Raw genomic sequence first — 20,382 nt, forward strand, 5'->3', positions numbered from 1 at the left:
TGTCTCATCTTTGGTTTAGTATAAGAGAAATGGCAGCAGAAAAGCGGAAGGTGTGCACAAGCACTTTCTCCACAAACTAATAACCCATCTTTTTAGTTTTATTCTTAAAGAACTAGGATTTGATAAACAGCATATTCTGTTTCCTCAGTTCCCTTCTTATTACATTATTTTGAGGTTAATTTTCTATGCCACACAGATGGACCTCAATATGCATGATTTAGATACTGCCTTTGGCTCTGCACAGCCGAGAAAAACAGATGCGACAGCCACAGAATGCAGGGACTACTCCTTTCCATGCATCCTCCGATGGTAAATCTGAGGTCTCTAAGGTAAAAGCAGGCATCCAGTGTTCATTGCTTACCATCTTAGCTAACACAGTAAGCTAGTATTTACTGGGGACAGAATAGCAAGTTTGTTATTTCATGAATAATTTGCTAAACTTGACCTATGCTTGGTCTGGCAACTAGTCATTCTCCATGGGATACCAGAAGCAATTCTGGCAAAGAGCTTTCTTTACCCAAGAAGTACTGGGGCTGTTAGAGCTACACTGATATCCCAAACAAGTACTGAAAATGCAGAAACCCCTTGTATTAAAGTCAAATGCTAACCTCCAAATAACCCTCTCAGGCTCTGCAAATGCAGACAATAGCATGCAATAAAATGGAAACTTCTGCTCTAAATTAGACATGCAGAGTTACACACACCAAGTCATGGTAGCATACAGTATAACAGGCTCTGAGATTTGGGTATGTATTGAACTAATTATGTTTAATTCAAAGAGGCAACAGAAACCTGCTGTATGTAGAAACATTATCTTAGTATGTCCATGGTATTAAAAGGCAGTTTAGTACACTTAGTATCTCTAACCTGGTTTATGATGCATAGTCCCACACCAAGTAGATCTTCAGCAAATTCACTGTTAGTTTCTTGTTTATTTGGGCCAAAATCCCCAAGAAAGATCACTGTTTCTGAAACATTTGCCCCAAGTTTATCAAAGTCTCACCTCAGGCTTTCATCACTTCTTATTAACAGAAAAAGTTGCTTTGTAAATCTAAAGCTAGGTAAAATTGCATAGTATTGTAAGATTACAGACACAGAAGAGAAATAAAAGTCCCCACAAAACAGGCTGCATTTCAGAAATCAGGATATTACTTATAATATTTAATTAAAACAAGTTTTGATTGAAATATATTTGCAGTCAACTTTTAGTTCATAAAGCTTTCAGTTTAACTGATTGGGGTTTTTTGGTCCTTTAAGGGTAAAGGTACTTTCCTTCCAACATAAGATACTAGATCCAAGAGAACCCAGAATAACTCTTAATAAAAGCAGAAGTCTTTTTAGTTTGAGTTCTCAGATGTTTGGTCCTAAAAATCCTTATTTCTTAAATAATGCACTTATAATGCTGTAAAAATCAATGAAGGTAGTAATATTGCTATTTTACTCAGTCTTTCGTTGAAGATTATTTTTTTCTGGTTGAAAGAAGTGTTTTTCAAGAGCGTTGACCAATTCATCTAGTTCCTTCTTCAGCTTTTCAACATCACTGAGAAACAAAATCCACACAAATACATTCTGTTACTAGATGTCTGTGATTAGAAATGTAACTTTTATACTTATAATAGTATTTTCAGATTAATTTTCATCTGTGAGAAAGCCTTGGAAATCATATAGTCTTAAAGATAAGTAATTATTAACTTATGTAATGAAAATAAGGCTATCATTCAAGGATATAATTACTAAACATAAAACAGTTTAAAATATATTAGAACACTTAATAAGTTTAAAGCAACTGTGTATGTAAAAAGAGAGTGAATGTATTTACTTCTATTTAAGGCAGAATGTTTTTCTTGATTCTTGTTTTTACTGAATGTGAAACCAAGTTCAAAGGGTTTTCAGTGACAAGATGGCGTCAACAAATTTTGCAGAATTGAGGCAATGCATTTGCATAAAGCTTAAAATAATGACTGTAGTAATACTACTTGATCATAGAGAGCCTCTTCCCCACCAAAACAATACCAAGAAGCCACACAGCCCCTATTACACAGAATTCACTGCTGTACGTGACAATACCTGTTTCCAGGTGGTGCACAAAGTTCAGAATAGTATTTGATCTTTGGTTCCGTCCCACTTGTTCGCATTGTGGCCACTCCTCCATTAGCAAAAGTGAATGTTATCATTTGGCTACTTTTACTAGTGGGAAGTATCTATAAATAGTATGAATAATTTTTAGAAGCTTGGACAGTGACTGCATATAACAAATTCAAGACAAAACGGATGACTTGATGTCATATCACTAAAGGATCAGCTAAAATTAAGCTTTGTTCTGTTTTCTTCATCATCGTAGTCTTGAGACCACAATAGGCAAATGACAGCCTTACCCTCAACCTAGAATCTGGTAGCAGCATATTACTTCTAGGTAGCTCACTTCAAGTCTAGTCAACATTTTTACTGCAAACAGAAATTGCTCTATGATGGCATTTCTCAGGAGGAAAAGAAACACGGATTGTGGAAAACTAAAGAAACCAAGCCACATCTCCACAGAGAATTTTAGTTGCACTTTAAAGAAAATAATGCAAGGTTGCTGTAGCAAGACAGCAAGATCCTCTTACCGCCCTTTACAGACTGTCAACTTGGAGAGGAAAACCACCACAAAACAATCAAAAAACCCCAACCCTCCCACTCTCCCCAAACCTTCATTTCCTCCCACCAAGGCAAAACAATTATCCCAATCTAACTTGTTTTAAGACTCAGAATGTAACATAATGTTAGAGTTTTTCATTCATACATTTTTTTATATATGTATATACATACTTACATGATTTATATATAATTTTTTAAAAAATATACTTACAGCCTTTTGATCTGGCTGGCTGCTGTCATACCCAGTAGTTAGATCCCTTATTCCAGAAACTTTAAATCTACCACAAGATTTTGGATATGTGTTTTTTCCATCAAAATTTCTGAGGTTGTCAAAAAGCTGTTGAATAACTTTAGGATCATGGCAGATGAAATATGAAGCTTTGGTAACATGGAAGCCATATCTGTGAAGACAATACTAATTAATTGAAGAAGCAGTGTTCTTCTTAAGAGTTGTACACCATACACATTATACAACCTTCTATAAAGCAAGAATCTATACTCCTAGTCACCCAACTGCAGCATCAGCTCACCCCCTTACCATTTTAAAAAGGCCTCAACAGCTTAATTGTCCTATTATACATAAAGAAACTTCTGTGCAGAAAGTTTTTCCTTTTAATGATTAAAAATAAGAAATTTTACTGCTAAATGAGAAGAAAAAAAGATGTCATCATTGCCTTGAAGACATCTAACCATCAGAGGAAGAGAACAGACTACATCTAAACAGCTGCTTTGACAGCTGACCTTCTCCAAGGAAAACAAATCCTAGACTGTTTTTTCCAATGCCACTTCAGAAGCTGCTCTCCCATTAAAGTGTTTCTACTAAACCAAACAGTTTAAAGAACATTGTCTCTTTACCTTCTCTGTTTGCTGCCAGGTAATACGACGCAGAATCTGCATCAAAGACAAATGACCTGCTAACACTGACTTTTCAGAACAGCATGTAGTTGAAAATCATACAAACCTAGACTGGTCGTTTAATTGAACTCTTACTAAAGAGCAACACTTGATGATTATATCCTGGTTGCCAGAGAAAATCTGAAGGGCAGAATCTTTCATTCAGGATGTTCATGCTAGAAACCTGAACGGTTCCCTAACGGAGTCATGTTTATACCCAAATGGACATCCCGAAGGTCAATAATTGTTAAATCAGTCTTGACGATCCAGCAAGGGAATTACCAAAACCTATCCTATAATTGAAAGAAGCGATGAGCCTGCTAGGACAGTGTCCTTTTCCCAATCTGCATTTGTTTCCTTGAGAAAAGATCCCCCTTCTATACCTCCACAACCCAGAGTAGAGTTTCTTCTATTTCAACAGCAACCCACAAGACAAATCTGACAAAGAATAAAGGAGTAAGGAGTAGAAAACTGCAACTCTGTATTAGCCACAAACAAACAACAAAATCAAACACACAGAAAATGACCCCCCAAAACAAAACAAGACCCCCTTCTCCAGTTCTAGTTATCAAGCATCAAATCAAGGCAGATTTGTATCCTTCCCTGTTATGTAGGTTTTCCACGAAGAGTGACTATGACTATGTGCAGTGACATCTTTGAGGTACATCTACAGACTGCTTTTATGCTAAATAAGCTCTGACTTTTAGAGTCCTCTTCAGTAGTTACGTAAAGAGTGGCACTGTGACACAGAAAGTTCCACTCCATAAAATATTCTGAGGGCAACCTGAAGGAGGTGTTTACTGAATGAGTATTAAAAAAAATAAGTGCAAGCCAGAGAAGGATAATTCTTTGAATATACACTTCCAGCTACCAGTACTTCAGGGATTTCTCATGTCAGATGATATATTTGCAGCTCTAGGTATGCATTCCTCTTCCATGCATTTATATTACCGTTTCTTGAACACACCTAAACTTCTGCCACGTACAATAGCTAATAAATCCTACAATTTATTTATGTAGTGTGTTAGCAAGTGTCTCCCACTTGATTCCTTCTTAAACAAGCATGGCTAGTGCTGCATGCAAATGAGTTCTGAGGATTGGTAAAACAAGCAGCACCAAGGCTGGAGTCTTCCATGAGTCTCTGCAGGTTCCACCACTCCTTCGTTAGCATCTGAGACATGAAGAGGTGGAGAGTATCAACCAGCTTGTGCTGCTCCCTCCTTTAAAACAAACAACCCAAACACCCCACAAAAACCACTGTCTGTCCCATGAAGTCCAGTAGTCACCTTTGCTATTGATTTCTGTAGGTCTATGAACACATTAAGAACAAAAGAAAAGCAGTGCCTTGTATTAAAAGCTCTCAAAGGGATACCCTGCCATATATGGCCAATAGTTATGGCAAAACAGTCACAGCACTTCTGCATAATCAGCTCAAATCTCATTCACATGTAGAAAGAGAAACAACCACCATCTACTATCCATTAAAAAAAAAAAGGACAGATTATCATCATAAAAAGCTTAATTTTAGAGCCAACTAGAATTAATTTAATCACAAGTAGCCCTGCAAGCAGGACAGAAGCAAGCTGGCTTCTATGAGTAGCATAAATATGCCAGAGGTACTTAGACCCATTCTGCAAATCAACCTGGCACACTGAAGCAGCTGGCGACACTATGATGTCCACAACACAGTAATACTACTGGCCAAAACCCAGGCCAATCTTCTGCAAAAGGACCCAAGAGCAGAACTTCCCAAAAGGGAAAAACCTTTCAGACAAGCAAACAAAAACACTTCAAAAATCTCATTAACTAATAGGGAATTAGCAAGGTAATACTATTATTTTTAAAATACCTTAAAATGACACAAGATAAAGTCATAAATATATTCATGAGGCAGGAGCGCTTTCTAGAAAATTACTATTAACACACAATTGTGTTAATACTGCAAGGACCCAATTTTTATTTCTTCCTATACTATAGCTTGCTAGTGAGTCCCTATTAACCTCAGTACATGGAATGGAGAAAATCTGAAAATTAAACAATTCTAAGAGAACTCACTCATCATAGACAGCTTTCAGCTGCTGAGACAAAGACAAATTCCTGGTTGCCAAAAAGCTAGCCATCTCTGCAGTTATAACAGCAGCGCTGACACCATCTTTGTCCAGAACAGCAGGACAGCACATATATCCTAAACAAAGAAAATTATATATATTTTTATAAGAAAATGAGATTAAATGGGGATGGGGAGTTAATAAACCCAACATCTTTTAAACGAGAAATGCACACTACCATAGTACAGACATTTTATAGTTAAACAAAAAGTGTTAATTTTGACAAGCAAGGCTTTTAATGGAATTTCAAGCTAGAGACAGATTTGTGTCAGTGCTAGATGCTCCTGAGCATTTTTGAAGCTCTCGTTAAAAAGAAATGCCATACTGCAGGAACAAAGCAAGTATAGCACTTTGTCTCAAATGTGATTACACTTACATGGTAGCACCAATAATTATCTGTAAAATTAATCACATTTTCCCTGGTTTTCAGGTACTGACATACTCCAAAAATAGCATTATAGCTTTCGTTTCCTTCTAATGAATTCACAGCTTTTGTTCATGGCTTTCCAGTCTACAAGTATAATTTGGGAGAGTTTTTTTACTTTTTATTCACATTTAAAATCAGCTGAAAAATGTCAGGTAAACAGACTCAACCTGAAGTCTGAAAAATGTGTGTTTGTTTTTTTAAAATACCTTGCAGAGCGTTTTCAGTTCAAGTCTACATAGCTATGCTACTGAAGGTATATACATCTAGCTCCTCACATCATCATACTCTGTGCTAAGCAGAGATACACAGGATTAAAACTAGTAAAATCGATCAGCCAAATGGATGATTATTGATTACTCACTGGAAATAGACCTATTGTGCTGAGGGCACCGTTACATTGGCAGTTTTTGCAGCAGGACTACTTTCACTATTTTACAGGATACCAGAATATAACATTCCATTTCATACCTATAGCCTCCTCAAATGCAAAAAGAACAGCTTTTCCCTGGTCCATGAGCTGTTTGGCACGGTTGCCCATCCACTTGAAACCTGTCAGTGTTTCCTACAGCAGTGAGGAGAGGTGGGAAAAGAAAGGCATTAGAAATAAAAGTAATGTTTTACAAAGATATGACACTGCGTAGGAAAACGTATAAAAGAATATGGAATAACGTGTAACGTTGCTTACCTCAAAGTGAAAACCTTCCTTTAGTGCAATTGCTCTCAGGATTTTGGAAGAAACAGTACTGGATAACATGTAGACATCTTTAATGGCACAAGTATCCCTATTGTGATTTTTCCAGCAAGTGAAGATCCACCAGCCTAAAAGAGCTCCCAGCTCATTTCCAGAAAACACTTTCCATTCACCACTGGAGAGAGGAAAAAAAAATAAACAAAGTGTATGAATTCAAAGGATAATACTGGAGGAAAAAAAAATAATCTATTGGTTCTTGCATACATGAATACTAACAAACAACTGCACCTGAAATCCAAGTACCAGTAACAAGGTGTCATGTGTTCATTTTGACCAAACAAAAAAATTCCTCCCCGAAAATTTCTGAAGTGGTTACCTTTGTCCTCCATAATACATACCAGCTTTTGAATTTATCAAAAGATGAAACAATGCTATTTCCAGCATATTTTCAGTAAAACAAAAATATTCAGCAAATTATAAAATCCATGATTAAGACAAGCACAGAGACACAAAAATACAGTTCTTAAGATCAGTACTTTTAGTTGACTCTGACAAATGCTTTTATATATAATCACAAATACATCAATGGTCATTGAGAAGATTGGAAAAAACCTCAAATGGGTGAAAAAAAATAAAATTAACATTGACATGTTGCTAGAACAAGAAAAATGGAAGGAAAAAAAGAAAGATGGATGTCAAAATTACCCAAAAATTCCCAGTCACAAAAGGGGACAAAGACACTGCCAAACTGACAGAAATCAAGACCTGCAGAAACAGTACCTGTTGTGAAAGAGAAGCAGACTCAGTCTCCTGCATTTATTGATGCCAACAGGCACAAAGCAATGCAAAGTGACAACTTAGTGTAAGAGCTCTAAGAGACTGTGCTCTAGCAGGAGTTTCTGTCAAAGAAGAAGTACAGATACTGTAGAAGCCTATATTAATATATTCAATTAGTGTATGAACAGCTAAAGGAAAAGTCTGAGAGAAGGACGCAGGACTGGAAGTTAGGAGACAACTAAGACTGGCTACACAATTAGCAAAGAGGTAGCAGAATGAGAGCACGATGCTCTCAGTGGTGATAAATACAATAAACTAACATCCCCTCTTCAAGCCTCTGATAGCTGTAAGTTTTTAGACAAAAACTGTTTTAACCCATCATAACTAGCATAAACTGAAGCTTTTAATGCTTTTTCCTCAATGGTGAATTGCCAGCTGAGGCTGGCACAGGACAAAAATATTAAAATAAAGATATTCCAGCTACCACTGTCCAAGCAGAGTCCAATTAGCCCATTCTTCTTCAAATGGCAGAAAAGCCTCCTTAGTTCATGCTGTGAGGCTAATGAGTTAGAAAAAGACCCAAAACCCCAAAGAAAACACTGCCACCTTTGAAGCTGCTACAAGATCAAAAAGTATTATCTGGTGAGCAAAATGGGTATTTGGCATTGTGTCCTTTTACTGGGTTTTTGGAATTTGTGTAGCTGATAGAGGTTCAAATATTTGCATCATCCACAATCACTGGATGTGAATGCATAAAAATGGGGAACTGAGTGAGAGAGGCCTAAACCATCTGATTAGAAAAATGTCTGGTCTAACAGTATTGAGAAAGAAGGAACTCATGAAAAAACAGAGATGTTCCCTATTCCTGAGATTATCAGCAAACTATATAAAGGTTCTCCTGAACATTCAAGTAATTATTTAATAAGCATAGTATAAAAGAACATTCATCAGTCTTGAGTAAAAAATTCCTACCTGAAAACCTACCTTTAAAAAGCTATAGCACAATCACAACAATTCATGTGCTTCTGTGCATCCCTCAAGTACGGCAAGTGTCAAGTATTTATTCAGGCTTCTGTACAGTATTTAATATTAATCATCATTTCACCTGCTGCCCCCACTGTGGTCTGCTTCATACAGTCCTCTCTCATTTCTACACGTTTTCAGTCCAAAATTGACTAATGTGACTATTTATCTTCCTCTGCAACACAGGTATCAAAAATCTCCCAAATGAACCTAGCCTTTAGGTAAAAAATGTAAATGGCTTGCAATTCTTTATTACCATACCTCTCTTGTTTCTCTGCCACTGCAAGTCGATCAGCATCAGGATCATTTGCTAAAATTATTTTTGCCCCATCTTTTTCAGCCAAAGCAAAAGACAATGTCTAGAAAAGTGGTAAGCAAGACGAGATGAGTGTTAATACTCCCAAATAACATTTTCACTTTCTTTACAGTTTTTAAATAATTTTCCCCATTTATTTAATCTCAAACACCCAAAATCATGATGTGTCTCTACAAAAAAGTAAATTTCAAGCCTGGCAGCAGTAGAGCACAGTCAGGATATTTAACTTCACCTAGATCATTCCACTTCTTCAGCCTGAGTCAAACACTATTTAGATTCAACAAGATCCTTCAGTAACAGTGTGTAGCAGAAATACTTGCAGCCAAAATTCTAATGACCTGTCAGGACTTCCCCTGCTGCCTCCTGGTGAAGAATCAGAACAATTTAGTCTTTGTATTTCAGATGTAAATTGTAGAAATTTCTCAAAACCAACTGTGAAGATCTTATTGTTATTATTTTATTTTTTTAAAGGAACTGAATCACTTTGTTCTACGTGCAGATGCTGCCAATTCTGGTAGAGCACAGAACAAATTAGTTTAAAGTTACAGATAATTACTTCCCAAGTGGTTCAAAAAGTTAAAAATTTCAATGAACGGATACCAGCTAACTCTTCACTAAATGTAAGGCTATGAAAACAGAAACAAAATAGACCATCAACCAATATTTATAGCCATGACTACTGGCAGAAAGGATACGTTATTTGAAATACATTGGAACTATTAAAAAAAATAATTCTATTTACCAAAACACCTTTGCCTTCTTCAGGATTTGGGTACTTTACTGTGGGAAATTCTGGATCAGGATCCTTCTGCTCTGGAACAGCAAAAGGAGGGCTAAGGTCAAATGCCTTGAAGGCCAGCTGCACAAATTTATGACCTACGCCATGCACAGAAGTATGAACAAATTTCAGGTTTGTTTCCTTGTTTATATTCCTGAAATAAAACACATTAACAGTTAACTTGGATACGGAAGAATGTTCTGCAGAAAATTGATTATGTTCAGAAACCAATACAATACAGTATTCTATATCACTGTTAAAATTATAAACTAAAAAGGTCAGATTTTAAAGGTAATTGCTTGAAAACTGGCTTATGCCTCATTTTTCAGCAATATGAGTCACTCTTGGTATCTAGTGTCCTGGTATGTGCAAATCACTGGAGTAAGACAGTACACTGCACACACCTCAAAGGAGGTGAGTGGAAAACAAATACAACTGCCTAATAAGACTCTTCATCCCCAGCTCTGGCATTTAAATCAGCTCCAAAGACTGTGATCACAGTGGACCGAGAGCAGCATGCTTCATTTGAGCGCACTGTTTTATGAAGTGCATTCCTGAGACTGTAGAACATGCATTGAAACTCCTAAGGAGACATTCAACTCCTATTCTGAAAATGCAGCATAATTTCTCACATAGACCAAACTTTCTAGTAATCCTGACTATGTTTTTAGTAAGAGTAAGAACACGGTTACTGGTGGTTAAAATTTTGATGTAAATAAGCAGATTAACAGGTTGCTGCTCGCCTAATCCATAAACTAATCCTACGAGTTAATCATAAAATAAAACATGCACTTGATTTTGCTGAGTAAAGTTTTACTGAGCAAGTGACAGGAATAGGCTCATGCAAGGTGCCCAAGGTCAGCAGGAGCACACACAAGGCTACAATGACAGAGCAAGACCTCCTTCTTCCAGAACTGGCTTAACAGCCTGGTTCACCTTCGCTCTTAGCAGCCCATTTTAAGACTGTTGGACTGTCAGCGTCAGCGCAGCCCCAGGTGCACAACATAGCCCTAGTCTTGCTGTGGCACTCGGTCGATGCATGGCCATGCACATACAGGGAGATGATATAATCAGAACCTTGCTCACTTTGCTGGGTTAGATTTCTGCCAGGCCACCTATATGAACTGGCTTAGTATGTCAGCATGCAGCTGCCAGTGCTACCACAAAAGGTGACAAGAAGGCACAGACAGAACTGGATCACGGCAGGATAATGGCCGCCCTGACTTCCATCAATTTGAACTAGATGGAAAAACCCATACTCTTAACGGAGTTAATGCCAGTTACCTGTGAAAGCACTGTTTCTGTATGTCTTTGAAATACTCCTTATTGACCGTGGCATATGGATCATGAAGTAGTAGGCTGCTGTCAATCAGTTTGTCATCCCAAGCCTGAGACCACGGCTCTTGGTTCTCCTCAATAGCCTGAGAAATTCCTTTGTCATGAGGGGAAATGATCTGAGCACCATTTTCCCAGTAAACCTAAATAATAAATAGGGTAAGGGAATATTTGGTCATTAATATTGTAGGACAGCATTGTTATTTCTTTTGTTGGCTAAGGTGCACTACCCTCGGTAAAGTATTACAGTAAATTAGGCTGAATTATACCAAGAGTATTCCCCTGTTCATATTCTCAATGTTTCCTCTCACATCCCATTTTTGTTCTATTAAACAGCTGCCTTTTTTTTTTTTTTTTAAATCAGAAGATATCAAAATCCATAATGGAACACAAAACAAGACCCAGCTCATTTACTGAAGATTCCAGTATCAGCCTGTCTGCCAGGCTTGGGATTGATAACTTGCCTATGCTATTTCATATACCTTCTTCCAGATTTTTAAGAGGAAAAAAGTGCAAAATTGAAACACATTTCCCACCAAAAAAAAATTAAGGAGATAGGCACAAAAATTTTGCAGTTGCCTGCAGCAGCAGTATTGCCACAACAGCAAGCACAAATTCAACTAAGTGTCAAGATGTTCATTACTTGTAGTCTTCTCCTTTTTGATAATTGTTTACACATCTAGAAAGAGGTATATTTCCTATGTTTTACTTTTTGACAGTTGTTTGCACACTTCCTTCTATTGATGGTTTACAGACCACAGATTTTAAAAAAGCAACTGGCCATGTACATATGTAACCCAAATATCAAAAATTAAGAAAAAATGAAATTGATGAAAAAAGTAGTTGATAAAGCATCCAAACAAGCTATCAAGATCAATACACAAAATATTTTACAAAGCAATTTTAAAGAGACATGAAGTTCTGAAGGGAGAGACAGCACGAAATTATTCCTGCTAATGCCTTGTTTTTCTATTAAGCTGACAAAAAAAGATCTCCCAATTTCAATTTTTGTATTTTGGAAACTGTCTGTATATGACTAGTCCAGCTATGGGTGACTGGCAGACAGGCAGCTCAGCCATGTCTTTTCCAGTGGAATTCAGATTTCTGTCATAGAAAAAAAGTCACACCGGTAACTGTATCATTTAGCAAAAAAAAAAAGAAAGTGCTACAAAAAAATTAATGGAATTTATTAAAAATGCTTTGTACAAGCAACTCATTAGATTTCACACATTTTTAATTCTCTGTGTTTGTAAAACTAAAGACATCTTTTAAAATCATGAACTGGAAAAGTGATTAATGCTTTTGAAAAGAGGTCAGTTAATATTTTAAAGTGTTCCAAAGTACACAAAGTACTGCTTTTTAGAACTAAGATTTTAATTATGTCATTAGTATAACATGCTACTAGCTTTAAATACATACATCTCATTGATAGTTTGATCTCTTCTAATTTGGTCTATATGATGATAGGATATACACAATAATATTAGTGTCTCTACGTGGAAAAAAAAGTTTGAAAGAGCCAGAAAGTAGATCGTATAGAAATACCTTGTAACCATTATCTTGTTTTGGATTATGAGAAGCGGTAACCATAATTCCAGCACAAAGCTTCAGATGAGTTACTGTGTATGGCTGTAACAAGAGAAAGTTATCTGAAGTGGAACGTGCAAAGTATTTTATATTATTTATTCTCACGCACATGCAATACTTCTATACTGTTGAATGAAAAGAAAGCCAGGATATGACTCCTACAGACTGACTCTCTAAAGCAGAAGCTTTACTTGCTCCGCTAAACCCCATGTGGCACAACTTGAGTCCTTGCTTTTTCCTGTGCATTTTGCCCTTTATATATATATTCTTAGTGTTGTATCAAATGCTTTGTGGATCTCTAGAGTGGGGTTTCTATAGAAGGCAACCGAATGTGTTGCCTAATGCGGAATGACCTGAGATACCAGAGGTCTTTAGGGGTGCAAAGTCTGTTGGGGTAATGACAGAAGTCTGCACAGGGTAGGGAACTACACCTGCAGCAGTCTCATCCACACTACCTTTTGAGAGCAGCCCGTGGAGCAATTACTCCATCGTGGTTCAGAAAAGAATTGTTTGGGAGAGAGCTCTTATATAAATTAGCTCCACATGGGTGGAGTGAATGAAAAATATAGCATAGTTTGTGACCATAAGTCCAGTTTGAGTCTACTCCTGGCTCTTTATTTAACAGCCAATGCAATCAACCGCCAAGTTTTGCAATACTGCTTTAAGCTGCACTGTGAAGAATCTGACCCTAAATCTACCAAAATTTCTGTCGATACAGGTACGCTACATATCAAGTCTTCATCCTGGTATGTTGTGTTTGCAGCACTTTACTGGAGCAACTGGTATCGGGAGAAACTTGGTTTTAGTGCAGCGGTAGGGGTTTTCTTTATTGCTTTAGAGGACTGACACCTAGTGATCTGATGATGAAAACGCGGTTACACCGAGCCTCCCGGCGCAACATTGCTGTATTCCAACCACCTGCTATTTGAAAAGGCTACTTTAGATTCAATACCCCAAAAAGAAAAACAAAACCAAAGCACCAAACCAACCAAAAATCACAAAATTAACGGTGCGTGTATGTTTCAGCCTCCACAGCAATCTGGAAACAACGAGCTGTCTTCTGAAAGAAACCTGCCTGAAAGCCAGAATAAATACAAACACATCCATCCCACTGACACTGGCATTCCACTAAGCTTCTTCCTTTCTCTTGCTGTGGATGTCATAAACTAAATATAGCTAAATAAGCAGAGGTTCACAGCAGGTCCAGCTTAAAAAGTTAAAAGCAGTTTGTCTAGTTTTCCTTAATGTAAGTAATGCAAGATGTCTGACAGAATCTGTGTGTATATAAAAAGATATAATAGAGAAGCCTACCACAAAAGGAGTTGGTATTATATCAGAGAACAGATAAACTGGAACTCCTTGGCTGATGAAGGTATTAGCAGCAAGTCTTGCAAACCTAAACAGGAAGAAAAGATGCCTAGGAAATATATTCATTTTCTCACCAATCACAGCTTCACACTCTGATTTAAAAAAGAAAAACAAGAAACTAAACCCCTATAAACAACCCCCAAATCATTATACAGACCCAATTTAAATGTGTTCCCTCACTATCGCCAACAGACAAAGCACAACTCTAAGAACTGCTTTGGCATTTACAGAATACAAAAATACTACAAATCCCTTACCTTGCGTCACTCTACAGAAAGAGAAAATACTGTTGAAGCAGATATAAAATTATGATGGATCATATAAGATATCCACAAAATACTTAAATCCTAAAAAGTACCTTTTGCTACTACCTCCACTGGAAAGATGGGCACGAGCATCAAAACCAATCACAACTCCTCTCTTTTTCAGGTCACTGAAATTCTTCTCAAGGTATCTGCAAAATCCCTAAAGACAACAAGAAATTCAATTCATTAACCCAATCTTGATATTTAATCTATCATTGCATTAAGATGATTGCTAAGATGTTGACATCTCAGAAAGGTGAGCACACATAACACCTCACTGAACTGGATTAGGATTCAGTTTGTCTAGGACCAATAAACACCAAGAAATATCAGAAACCTTCAAATCAATATAGTGAGTTGGACAGCATTTCAGTAATTTTCCAAAACTCAGAACCAACTCGAGAAAGAAACAGTTAACACTATCAGTCTGAATCACAGATTATGATAAATGATTTAGCTGTGTTAGGCCTCAAACAAGGAAGAGAAGAACTGGCCAGTATTCCAGGTTTTAACTGAAATCTCTGTTTTTTACTGAATCTCACTCTTAATAATGACACATGTTTAGGGCATGAGACACCACCACTCCAGGCTGCAGGAATTTAAGTTTTGGGGATTTTTTATGCTCTCCCCAGGTAGATTTACTTTAGGACCTACATGCATATATATATATGCAGCTTCACTGCATTTACGTAAATTTATGTTCAACATACACAAAGCTTAGCCAAATGCTGGCTACCTTTGTGGGTTTTGGTAGTTGTTACATCAGGACCAACTGATCCACTTGAGCTTAACTGTAGCTGTGTATAAATTCAATTGCAAATCAAATATGGAAAATAACTTATTTTCATGGCTTAATACCTCCTCTCTGCTTGTTTTCAGAGATCAGCAGTCAGCTAATAATTATTTACATGACTTCTGAAAACTGGAGGAATAGTAAAAAGCTTGTACTTCCACAGAATACCTGTTTGCTTGTCATAAATGAGGCTTATATATACAGCCAGTTAAGTGAGATCAAGTGCTGAACACAGTACCTGGGTTGTCTGGATGATAGTTAAGTCATTCATGTGGGAAATCCCTGCTCCCATGGCAGCTCTGAGCCCTGCTGTGCCAAACTCCATCCGTGAGCCGAAGTATTTCTGCAGTTCACTGGCATTTCCTTCAACAAGCAGTTGCTTCACTATTGCAGAAGTTTTTGGATTCTGTAGACACAAAATTCAGATATTCTAGAACAGGTTTTGTTTGTATGTTTGTTTTTAATACCCTTAAGCATCTTAACAGAACTTTCTTGCCCATTCTCTGTGCTGGGTTATTTCAGTATCAAAACATCACACACCACTTCAAGAACACCAGAACTCCTACTACATCTTCCTAATTTTAAGTCAGTACAACCTCAAGTATTACTTATTTTAGATTTATCTCCTTAAGTTAACACTGCTGTCAAGGCAACATGTATATATCACATTTTAGCAAGTGAAAAGATTTCTGAGATGTCCTTTAATTTTAATACTGCCTGGTTTTAAAAACAAAACAAACAAAAAAAAAGCATCTTTACAGTCCAGAGAACTTTTGTCATCACAACACAAAGACTACTCTAAACATATACAAAAGTAAGTTAAGCCGATGATTAATAAGTATTTGTTACTTCCATAGCTCTACAAGTAGAGCTAAAAAAAATAATAAATCAGAACCTTGACCTGAGACTGGCTAACACCAGAGGCAGCAGCAAAACTAAGCAGACTGGTCAGAAGATAAAGATAACAATTTGCAGTGTATGTGCAGGTAACGGTTGTAAAAACAAGCACAGCCCTCAGGATGGAAGCCTAGCAACTACAGCTGAATTCCTCAATAAAATGGCTGTGCAGAGTGGTGACAAAAGGCCACATCAGATTAATCTGTGAACAGTGAAGGCCTTCTAAGTCTCACTGCTTTCCTTAGTATATTGCTTGTATCTACTCTTTATTGTTCTCAACTCTCTGTTTCCAAACTTGGGAATTAGCAAAGTCCTGTATCCCCAGCCTCTCAATCTTACTAAGAGAGGATATGTGAAGATTTCTGGATAACAGCGGAGCCAGCCAGACAGATGGCACACTCCAGCCACCAGGCAACAGCGTTATGTGGAGAGGCAGCATCCTCCACAGGTTACTCACCATGATCACACACACTTTACACTGGAGTACAAAGGTTATAATTTCCAAATTGATAGAAGCTTTGATTTCTAGTCAACCAAATAACCTCACAGAAGTCAGAGACTGTACTATTTCTTGGATGACGTAGGTATGCTTACAGCAAGGGAAGGCATATCATCCTAAGCAAAAAAAAACCCAAAAAAACCCACCAACCCAAAAAAGTATTTTCTGCAGCTCCAGAAAAGACTTCCGAGCACAAACTGTAGTAAACAAGTGAATGAGCTTGCATACAAATGTGTAAGCATTCTGCACACCAAACTGAAACCAGGGTCTGGATGCCCTAATTGTTGACCTGTGTACCCCCTGCTGCAGGACAAACATCATAATTTAAACAAATACTCAAAAAGCTCCAGAGCTTGTGACGCTAATGAGTAAACTATATAATGCAGAATAAGTTAAATGAGAAAAAAAACCACCACGTGTTTCCTGGGTGCAATAAGCCATTAGGTACCCCATAATTACTGATTTCCAGTTTAAGAATTACCAATTTACCAGTCCAAGAACGTTTTAACTGACGTTTCCTTGTAGAAGGCTCAACAACATTCTGTATTATTATAATTATATTCTGTAAGAATATATATAATGTTATGTTATTATAGAATAATACAGGTCAGCATAATTATTCTGAGTTTAGGCTGTTTAAAAGTTGACGTGAACTTTTTGCTGCAATATCAGGCCTATGTCTCATAGGTAAAGTCTGAATGACATTTTTTGCATCAGGCCTTGTACGCTGCCTAGTCACCTTTTTTTTCCGCCCTGCATGAGCTCTATGCACCTGAGTTGTCTCTCACCACTGAAACAGGCACCTCTTTAGGTAGATGCCACACATGCTTAAATATATGTTGCACAGAGTAGAAGCTCTAATGCCAGTACACAAGGCCAGCTGGACACTAGGAACATCCTGTAGCTCTCACTACCATAGAGAAATTTCCCAGGTTTGCTATCTACTGTAACACTACAGGGATCCTCCAATTTTTCAGGTCTGGTTAAATGATCGTACCAGGCAGCTGCCCGAGACTCACAGTTTCAATCCACATCATTTGCTGGAGAAAACCTGATTGTGTGAATTTAGCTGTTTGGGTTATTCCCTGCTTCCCTCTGCCCCCCAAAACAAACAAACAAAAAAGGTAAAAGCTAGGCTCAAGTCTGTTTAATATACCAGAAGTATTTTTCCAGAATTACTGTTATAATTATTTATGGTTGTATTTGCCTTTTTTTTTTTTTTTTAATGGTACAGAAGGCTGTTCCCATTTCAATTTTAGGACTGTTATGATGCCATTGTACGCAGCTAAGGAAAAAACCAGAAACTTTTTTTAAGCAGAATAAAAAGCCAAAACCAAATCTTCACAGCATCTCTACTAAAGAGGAACACAGTTGTATCTGTAGAATTAAGTGCTGGTTTATTGCTTTCCTTGTTGGTTCTCTTCAGTTACCCTTTTTCTACTCTCAAATAAAACTGGATGTGAGTATGAGAACACTGATTTCTGTAAATGCAGTGGCAGATGATTTAATACAGAGTTAATATCCAGTAGTACAACTCGCTTGAACATCACCTGGTAACACTTGAGTTACTTACTTTAATCTACACTACAGGAAGACCTCAAAGAGGCTTCATCAGTGTAGGAGCCCCCGTAAAGTTTTAGAGTAGAAGGACTGCTACTGACTAAACAGGTTTTATTTTTTAAAAAAAACATAAGCTACTTTCTATTCATAATTTTATGATTGATAATGGAAAGAATGAAAAATACACTACTACTGTAATGAAGCTTGGTAACAAGCTCAGTAATTATCATCTAGGTAGAAATTTCCTGTTAAGTCAGCAGGACCATCTTCAGCCTTAAAAGCTTGCTCTTGCAAACTATTATCATGTAAGAAACTTGTAGCTTATCATCATTAAATATTAACCTATCTCTACACTTCAAAAAAAGAACTTTTTTTTTTTAATATCAGAGTAAATGGACAAGGGTTATATTGGATTGTTCTGTTAATACAAACCCATAACAGCTCCCCCAGAAATGAAAATTGCTCACTATTTTTGAGCAATCAGCAATGAGTATTGCGAACTAGTCAATTATTACTGAGTCAGATGCAAGCGTTAACAAAGAGTTAGCCTTTCAAAAGTAAAGATATCATAGGGGATGCTGCATTACATTTCCAGAGGGTTTTACAAAATAATTAGAATAACCAGCTTAGAATGAAATGAGTGGACAGAAGACAGGAATATAACTAAGGTTAGTCAAAAAGTTAAGAAGAGGCCCTTTAAAACCAGACTGTATTCTCAAAATCAATTAAACTGGGGGGGGGTGGGTGGGCAGGGAGACACAAAAGCTTACTGTCAGCTTACATCATAACATTAGCATTCCCCAAAGAAGGTCTGGTTTGGCACCACATTATCATTAATAGAAACAGCTGGGTAACTGATCAGTTAACCAGTTGAATGATCTTTAATGAAGAATCACAACAAGCTTGAGGTATTTCTAGTGATGTCCTTTAGAACCTGGAAAGGATACTAAAAAAAAAAAGAATTATTCTATATTTTTATTGATAATCTTGAAATAAGAATACCCCTTCCCAAACAAGTACATAGGTTGCACAGAGCCCAGAGAGCACTGTACAGTGCTGAGCCCTGGGCAGTCATTACAGTGACCGAGCAGGGGCAATGGCCAGTGTGTTCCAATACAGCCAAAGGAACAAATTTCACATGCAGGGACAAAAAAGAAAAAAGAAAACCCAACAAAAAAACACAACCAAAAAACGCAAGCCACATATACCGAATGTGGGCCTGCACCTCAGTAGGAACTGCAGCTGCAAGCAACTCCATAAGCATTTCCAGAACACCACTATGGCAAGGCACTTCTTTAGACATGTGGGATATAAAAAACCAAGGAGTTTACTTCTGCATATAGAGCTGTCAAGACCAAAACCGAAGACACAAAAGTAAGTCTTAAGATGTTTAAGTATTTTAACAGGAAGAGAAGTAACACGTGCTAAAGGATTCATAAATCGTAACAGAAAAGGGGAGAAAAACCATGAGACTAGATAATGTTGAAGATTCAGGAGTTAATTTATTAAGTAAGGATCACTAAGCAGTGGGCAACACTACGGGGGGCGGGGGGGGGGGGGGGCGGGGAGAGCATGTATTCTGCATTTTCCAGTGGTTTTGAAGCATGCCTACGTGTCTTTTGGCAACATTATTTTAATCAACAAAAATACGGAGGTACCGGGAGGCTGTTAATACTGAGAGCCAGACGACGCAGCACCGTGTTCCTGCCTTTAATAATTAAGGCAACCGGCTGCCCCGACACGGCACAGCACGGGCCCCTGCACAACAGCAGTTCGGTGCAGCTGGAAGCCGGGGACAGCGGCGGTACCCAAGGGACCAGCGACAGGGGTTTCTGCGAGGCAGCGGGGGCTGCTCGGACAGGTGGCGCCGCCGGCCCCGGCAGCCGCACCCCCCCGCTGCGGCACACCCCGCCGCCAGGGCCTTGGGGCGCAGGGGACGGCCGCCTCTGCCGCGCCCCGCACCGCACCAGCCGGCGCCCCCCAGAGCCCCTGCGGAGCCGGGGCGCCCCCTCCGGCCCGGCTCCCGCTCACCGCCCCCGCCGCCCCTCACCTTGTCCCACAGCAGCCACTGCTCGGCTGCGCGGCGGAGCGCGGCGTCCCCGGCCGAGCCCCGCGCTGCCATGCTGCCGCCGGCCCGCTCCTTCCCTCTTCCGCAGCGCGCCCGCTCCGCTCCGCTCCGCCCGCCGGCGCCGCGCCGGGCCGGGCCGCCCCACCTCCACCTCCGCCCCGCCCGCCCGGGTCAGGGTCGGGGCCGGGGCCGGGGCCGTGCCGGGGCCGCCCCCCCTCCGCTCCGCTCCGCCCCGCCCGGGGTCGGTGCCGGGGTCGGTGCCGGGGTCAGGGCCGTGCCGGGGCCGCCCCCCCTCCGCCCCGCTCCGAGCCGCCGGGGA

At 38.8% G+C, this 20,382-nt stretch overlaps 1 protein-coding gene across 1 annotated transcript; it reads right to left on the bottom strand.

Annotated features, from left to right (window-relative positions):
* Positions 1-1,140: 1,140 nt before the first annotated feature.
* PGM2 (phosphoglucomutase 2) lies at positions 1,141-20,210 on the bottom strand. The gene is made up of 14 exons (XM_080397160.1): positions 20,046-20,210; positions 15,278-15,445; positions 14,300-14,406; positions 13,885-13,969; positions 12,532-12,615; positions 10,936-11,129; positions 9,616-9,805; positions 8,819-8,916; positions 6,752-6,932; positions 6,535-6,628; positions 5,587-5,716; positions 2,849-3,038; positions 2,068-2,201; positions 1,141-1,540 (listed from the first exon to the last, which is right to left on the bottom strand). Exons 1-14 carry the CDS (start codon positions 20,115-20,117, stop codon positions 1,438-1,440), a joined length of 1,830 nt encoding a protein of 609 aa, XP_080253286.1. The 5' UTR covers positions 20,118-20,210; the 3' UTR covers positions 1,141-1,437.
* Positions 20,211-20,382: the final 172 nt, after the last annotated feature.

Source organism: Falco punctatus (genome assembly GCF_963210335.1).
Source record: "Falco punctatus genome assembly, chromosome: 1".
Classification (NCBI taxonomy): Eukaryota; Metazoa; Chordata; class Aves; order Falconiformes; family Falconidae; genus Falco; species Falco punctatus.

Excerpts from the sequence above, each read along its gene's own strand:
- PGM2 (XM_080397160.1), bottom strand. The coding sequence starts at position 20,117 with ATGGCAGCGCGGGGCTCGGCCGGGGACGCCGCGCTCCGCCGCGCAGCC. Across the intron at positions 11,130-12,531 it reads AACAAGATAATGGTTACAAG|GTTTACTGGGAAAATGGTGC; the intron begins GTATTTCTATAC and ends TTTATTATTTAG. Across the intron at positions 5,717-6,534 it reads TGCATTTGAGGAGGCTATAG|GATATATGTGCTGTCCTGCT; the intron begins GTATGAAATGGA and ends TTCTTTGTTTAG.